Source organism: Cyprinus carpio, chromosome A6 (assembly GCF_018340385.1).
Source record: "Cyprinus carpio isolate SPL01 chromosome A6, ASM1834038v1, whole genome shotgun sequence".
NCBI classification, from domain to species: domain Eukaryota; kingdom Metazoa; phylum Chordata; class Actinopteri; order Cypriniformes; family Cyprinidae; genus Cyprinus; species Cyprinus carpio.
In genome coordinates this window covers 9,082,589-9,090,110 of record NC_056577.1, presented here as the reverse complement: position 1 = coordinate 9,090,110, position 7,522 = coordinate 9,082,589, and the positions used below count along the sequence as shown (strand labels likewise).

Genomic DNA, 7,522 nt, shown 5'->3' with positions numbered 1-7,522 from the left:
AGGAATGTGTCAGCATTTGTGGATTCATTTGCAAATAAAATACAGAGATGGGATTTACTGTACTTTTACAAAAATTGGTTTTACACACCGATAGATTCATCTCAGTTATATACTGACCTCAAATTATTTGGACACTTTTAGACACTTAAAACACAGGGACCCCCATATTTTCATTTATAAAAGCTTATAGAGTGGAAAACAATCATAAAATAAATTGCCATAAATTTGGACTTTTTTATATATTTTCATCAGTATGAACAAACATATTTAAAATATAAAAACATTTATTATTTCTATTAATAAAGTACATCTTTTTATTTACCCACCATTAGAGTATACTGTTATATGTATAAACCTGAAAATTATAAAATAATTTTTGGATTAATTTCACAAATGTGAATTCTGACTATTTTTTAGAAAGCAGCATGAAATAGTAATGTCAAATTCTATATCGATTTTGTTAATATTTTTAATTAATATTATTATATTTTTTGTTTTAATGTTTTAGTAATTTTGTTTTTATCATTTGTAATAGTTTTAGATTTTTTTAAATTGATTTTTTTTTAATTAATTTTAGTTTATTTAGATTTTGTTAATTTAGTTTATTTTACGTCAAGACAAACTAACCAAAAATTGTCCTTGACAACCAGCTGAATTAAAAAGTTACATTTTAAAAATATTTTATTGTATTTCAGTTAACATTTATTAAGCTTCAATTAACGAAAATGTTTTAGATAGTTTTGGTTTTATATCACAATAACAATGCAGGTATTTTATTTTCATAGGGCAGTATCTATCGTTTTTGACATTTAAAGCCTATCATAAGTAATAAACCTTTTTTACTTGATAAGAGTGTGCTGTTTTATTTATTTATTTATTTATTTATTTATTTATTTATTTATTTTTGTTACTTGGTTTGATGTTTTGTTATACTGTATAATTCAATAAAATTACACATTTCAGTGTGGTTCAGTGTTCAAATATTTGATTGTAAGAGAGACTTCAAAAGTTGCAACCCATGAGAGACGTGTTTCCTTTTTATCTGACACAAAACTTGCAGACAAGCACATGGTCCTTGCTCCATAAACATGCCTCAAACAGGCAAAGAGGGACATAGGAAGTCAGAAAGAGCTGCGTAAAAGCCCCAGGCCAATCGTGGCATTTCAGCCCACCGTGATGTAACCTGCTTTCTGGGGAGACAGAAAGGGTGAGAGCGACAAAACCAGAAAGAAAGAGGAAACAGCAGAAAAGAGATGGAGAAAGGGAGAATGAAAAGCCGCACTGCTCTGTCAGGAAAGGTCAATTACGAGCCTAAACCACGGGGGACGTGTGTTGCCCAGGAAGTGCCTTCCGACCCCTAGCCCAGGGATGGTGCACCACAACAGTCACAAACCTCCCGTTGCCATGGCAGCATGAGATTTGTCACCATTCAAATGAGGCCCAGACCTGACTTAAACAAGCCAGGCCAAAAGCCCTGTCACGTTTTGACTAAGTAAACCTCCAGCAGATTTATGAAAACATTAAAGTAACCTGTAGTACATTACGATCAGCCAGCAGCAGGTAATCTGGGTGGAGGAATGGCAGTGATATTCATAAACTGCCTTCAAATAAAAAGCAATTAGTGAGATTTGTAATGTAAAGTTCAGACATTTATAGAGCTAACAGAGGAAACAACACCAAACCCACACAGACTCCCAATGAGCCATTAGAGAGGGGCTACAAACACAGAGACATAAATAAAAGAGTCCACTGGGTCATAAACCCCCAAATTAAACTAATTACTGCAGTAAATATCTCATTACATTGATTATACATATATTAGATGCGACATAAAAAATGATTAGTTTAACAACGGTAAACAATTTGTTGGTTTTCCTTCTTCTTGGTAACTGAGCTGGTCGAGGTTTGATTTTATTATCCAAGTTATAGTTTTATTCTGGTTGTATATTAGACTGGTTTATTAAGGACTGTCAAGATCATTTGTTTTAAATAATCCATGTCTATTTATTTTCTTCAGTTGATGAATGTTTCAGTTCTAGCAGGACACATAACAGTCAGGATTTTGCTTAGAAAAGTACATGTGATCACGGATAATGTTCAAAATTCAAATGAAGACGTTGTTACCCATTAACAGGAATGTAGTTTGTGAAAGTTCACAAGAGACAGGTCATGCAAACCGCTTTCCTCTCCTTTTATACCAAGACAAAACAATGTTGCCATCTAGTGGTGAGGAAATTATTATATTATATTATATTATATTATATTATTTTGTATTTTATTATATTTTATTTTATTTTATATTATTTTATTTATTTTTTTTTTTTTTTTTTTTTTTTTTTTTTTTTTTTTTTTTTTTTTTTTTTATATTACTATAAATTTTTTATAAATGCAAAGATATATACAGTTTTAAACTAATTATTGCAAAGATTTTATTCGTCCTCAATAAATGAAAATAAAGAAAAAAATTGTGCATTCAGAGAAAAAGGAAGCCTTAACAACTTGAACAGGTTACATGAATTCAGTTTAGTGTGGCAGATATCAAGTAGCATTATGTCATTATAGAAAACAATGAAAACTTCTAATTGTCCAAAGATATAATCACAGTATCCCTATATGCATGTATTACATATACAAATCTGAAAATGGAAATGAAAAACTGCTGACTATTGTTGTTGTATTTTAAAACTTGTGAGCATGTTTTACAAAGCCATGTAACCATAATCATAATCAACATTAGAAAGCTGGTAGCTTTACATTACAATACAATTTTTGAACAGGAATACAATAATGCCCTTCATACTGTATGCTTACTGTAACTGTAAGTTCTTCCAGTAATTCATTAATGGTGATTTGGCAGCACAGTAGAGATCAGGCCTGCATTAGTCAGACAGACTGTGTGTTATTTGAAGGAGCATTCATGAATGAAAAATCTCATTTGTAGACAAATAAATGTTGTTGTTTTTTCGGCTCGCTGCCAGATGATGGGTTATTTAAAACCTGTTTTCTGAATGCTTTAAAGATTTCTACAAAATATTATTTCTACAACTACTGATTTCTTTAAAAATGTGATACAGGCCAAAATTAGGCTGTGACAAAATACTGTTCATGCCATTGTGTGTTAAACCTTTTAACTATATAAAGAAGTTTAACAGTCACATACTTTTGAAGGATCCACATACAAAACATACATGATGACGCCACTCAGTTCTTACGTACAGTATGTGTCTCTGACGACATTCATCACTGTTATACATCCAGCATGGACTCAAACTCATCTATTCTCTGCTTTGTGTTTCCTTTCTTAATCTTCCTGTAGCTGACAGTGTTGTACCTGCAAATAGGGCGGTTATTTTCATCATTCTCAAATTGCCGGATTGACATCTCGACCGAAGTCTGGAAACCATCAGCCAATTCATCCTCTTCTTCCTCTTCTTCCTTCACATTTTCCTCTTCATTCTGATCTCCATTATTCACACTTATTTCTTCTTCATTCTTTTCTGCATTGCTCTCATGCATTTCTTGATCATTTTTATCTGAATTATTCTCACTTACATTAGCCGGCTCTTCAGGTGTGGTCGTCTCTTGAGGTGCTTCTTCTGTTTGACCATTCATTTGCTGTTTCTCAGTTTCCAATGTGCCCTTGTCGTTCTGCTCCATTGATGTCACTTCCTGTCCTGTGATTGCAGCAGTTGTTGTAAATTTATAAAGTAAAAGAGATACAATTCTTCAGTTTGAGTTCCAGTCCATTTACCCCAAAACCAACAGATCACAGATGAAGCATGCCTGTAATAATTGGTTTCTGTATTTAAATGATAATTAAAAAATAAATATATGATATACAGGTCCTTCTCAAAAAATTAGCATATTGGATAAAAGTTCATTATTTTCCATAATGTAATGATAAAAATTTAACTTTCATATATTTTAGATTCATTGCACACCAACTGAAATATTTTAGGTCTTTTATTGTTTTAATACTGATGATTTTGGCATACAGCTCATGAAAACCCAAAATTCCTATCTCAAAAAATTAGCATATCATGAAAAGGTTCTCTAAACGAGCTATTAACCTAATCATCTGAATCAACTAATTAACTCTAAACACCTGCAAAAGATTCCTGAGGCTTTTTAAAAACTCCCAGCCTGGTTCATTACTCAAAAAACCACAATCATGGGTAAGACTGCCGACCTGACTGCTGTCCAGAAGGCCATCATTGACACCCTCAAGCGAGAGGGTAAGACACAGAAAGAAATTTCTGAACGAATAGGCTGTTCCCAGAGTGCTGTATCAAGGCACCTCAGTGGGAAGTCTGTGGGAAGGAAAAAGTGTGGCAACAAACGCTGCACAACGAGAAGAGGTGACCGGACCCTGAGGAAGATTGTGGAGAAGGACCGATTCCAGACCTTGGGGGACCTGCGGAAGCAGTGGACTGAGTCTGGAGTAGAAACATCCAGAGCCACCGTGCACAGGCGTGTGCTTTTGAACCAGAAACAGCGGCAGAAGCGCCTGACCTGGGCTACAGAGAAGCAGCACTGGACTGTTGCTCAGTGGTCCAAAGTACTTTTTTCGGGATGAAAGCAAATTTTGCATGTCATTCGGAAATCAAGGTGCCGGAGTCTGGAGGAAGACTGGGGAGAAGGAAATGCCAAAATGCCTGAAGTCCAGTGTCAAGTACCCACAGTCAGTGATGGTCTGGGGTGCCTTGTCAGCTGCTGGTGTTGGTCCACTGTGTTTTATCAAGGGCAGGGTCAATGCAGCTAGCTATCAGGAGATTTTGGAGGCACTTCATGCTTCCATCTGCTGAAAAGCTTTATGGAGATGAAGATTTCGTTTTTCAGCACGACCTGGCACCTGCTAACAGTGCCAAAACCACTGGTAAATGGTTTACTGACCATGGTATTACTGTGCTGAATTGGCCTGCCAACTCTCCTGACCTGAAACCCCATAGAGAATCTGTGGGATATTGTGAAGAGAAAGTTGAGAGACGCAAGACCCAACACTCTGGATGAGCTTAAGGCCGCTATCGAAGCATCCTGGGCCTCCATAACACCTCAGCAGTGCCACAGGCTGATTGCCTCCATGCCACTCCGCATTGAAGCAGTCATTTCTGCAAAAGGATTCCCGACAAAGTATTGAGTGCATAACTGAACATAATTATTTGAAGGTTGACTTTTTTTGTATTAAAAACACTTTTCTTTTATTGGTCGGATGAAATATGCTAATTTTTTGAGATAGGAATTTTGGGTTTTCATGAGCTATATGCCAAAAATCATCAGTATTAAAACAATAAAAGACCTGAAATATTTCAGTTGGTGTGCAATGAATCTAAAATATATGAAAGTTTAATTTTTATCATTACATTATGGAAAATAATGAACTTTTATCCAATATGCTAATTTTTTGAGAAGGACCTGTAGTATTCATATGACAGTCAATGTCTGTGTCTCCGATCAACACAATGGTTTGGCATGTCCAAATTAGGCAGACTTGGCAAAAGATGCAAAGTTGTTTTGAGGAATTTTAATTTGATTTAACTAAACAAAGTGACCAACTGCTGGAATGAGAACAGCAAGTACACAATTCTTCCTGTATGTTTCATCAATGAGAGGCCTTACATAACATGCAAGAAATGAACAATTGTGCATTACTGTTGCATAAATACAGAAAAGCGAGAATATCTGTCCAAGTAACCATGTCTAGACATCTTTCAAATTACATTTAGAAACTATTATTGCTGTTCTCTTCATGGTTATGTCATTTTTCTTCCAAAATTAGATTTCAACATAAAACAACATGTGCACATTGAAAAGTAAACCAAACCATCTGAATGTGAAAAGTTAACGTATACCGTCATCAAAACCAATGACCAGTCTATGGAGGAGATTTGCATTGTTAGTACAAACGCAGAAACCAACCACCTCATTGGCACAAACTCTAAACTTCATTGTACTCATGCACTTAATAATGTATCTTACCTTGTTCGTGTTTGCTCTGTGGCACTGTGTTATAGAAGGTCTGATTCCGGTTCCTGTGGTTTGGGAAGGATAGCAGACCTTGAAGGAGAAGGATGCTCAGAAGTATTCTCTTGTGGCTGTGGCTGTGTCTGTGTCCCTCCCTTCAAGACTCAGTGGAATCTACTGGCATTGGGTGACGCAGCCTCATTCTCATTGCCAGTGGCAAAGTTGATGAGAAATTCATCCCCATTGTTTGGAGAACAGTGTTGTTTGGCCTCTAATTCTGGGAGTGAACATGGGATTGTGGGATTAATGGGTTCAATGGATATTCAGTTCAAAAACTGGCACTCTCTATTTTGAGCTTCTTTCCGAGGATATTCAAATATTTCGAAGATATGAGATGTTTCGGTGTTCTTCTTCTGCAAGGTTTTGTTTTCCTAGACTTACATAAGGATAACAGGCTTTCTGTCATATGGATATTATATTTTCACAGTCCAGCATCTTTCGGAGGTGTCAATTAGTCAGCCTCATGTTTATGGGAAGCGGGTGTCTATTCTAATTTTTTGTTTTTTTTCCACTGTTCCCTCCTGAAAAAGAAGTGTGCCTACAGGTAATTGTACTGAATGTGCTCTTGTAGTGTACTTTAAATCTTAAAAATATGTTTTAAAAAACTGCGCTTGCAAATAATATAATGTTATTGAAATAAAAGGTCACAAAAATGTACTTAAAGAGAGAAAACTTTCATGTTTCCTTTTAAGAAGTGCACATCAATAAAGAAAAATTATCTTTGGTTGTGCTTTAAAGGAGCACACTTACTTGGATGTCTTGACTAATAAGACACGACACCACATGTACAGTACTCAATTATAATTATATCTGTAAGGTGTTATTTGATATTACATTTAAAGTTACACATTTTCATTAATTACATTATTAAAAATACATGACATACATGTATCAATAGAAATGGCATTAAATGTACTGTAACATTATGTATTTTATTTTACTATAAATGCTTGTTGGTACATTCAGCAATACACTTTAACCATATTTCAATAAACCACTAGAAGTAATTATGAAATGACATATAACATATATAAGTTCATACTTAAGTGTGTCGAAAAGAGGCACAGTTAAGTATACTGCATTTAGTATAAATTTACAAACAAAATAACTAGATACTTAAATCTTACAGATAATAAGTAAGACTTCATCGTGATTGGATAAACATTCCCTGGGTTATCTAAGAAATTAGCAAAATCTTACTTGTGTTTACAGTTTGGTTGAGCTTTGTATGATTGCCATTCAACACTTAATGTAAAGATATTCTACCAAGTTTTTCAAAAAAAAAAAAAAAAAATGAGGTGTCTGAGAGGGCGAACACAGAATGAGACATCATTTATACTGTCAATCAAGTCTTATAAAAGTGATGAGAATGCTAGGGTTTATTTCTGAAACGGGATGTACAGTAAATGACGTGTCATTTCCTGCAAGGCTTAAGATCTATGTGATGAATGAGAAATGCATCTGGTGTTTTACCACTGACTAAGATGATATCTGGGAAACC

At 34.8% G+C, this 7,522-nt stretch overlaps 1 protein-coding gene across 1 annotated transcript; it reads right to left on the bottom strand.

Annotated features, from left to right (window-relative positions):
* Positions 1 to 2,446: 2,446 nt before the first annotated feature.
* On the bottom strand, positions 2,447 to 6,590 carry LOC122145227 (ermin-like). Its single transcript, XM_042757444.1, has 2 exons — positions 5,977 to 6,590; positions 2,447 to 3,674 (listed from the first exon to the last, which is right to left on the bottom strand). Exon 2 carries the CDS (start codon positions 3,655 to 3,657, stop codon positions 3,247 to 3,249), a length of 411 nt encoding a protein of 136 aa, XP_042613378.1. The 5' UTR covers positions 3,658 to 3,674; positions 5,977 to 6,590; the 3' UTR covers positions 2,447 to 3,246.
* Positions 6,591 to 7,522: the final 932 nt, after the last annotated feature.

Bases quoted from the DNA above. Each gene is read 5' to 3' on its own strand.
- LOC122145227 (XM_042757444.1), bottom strand. From the start codon at position 3,657: ATGGAGCAGAACGACAAGGGCACATTGGAAACTGAGAAACAGCAAATG.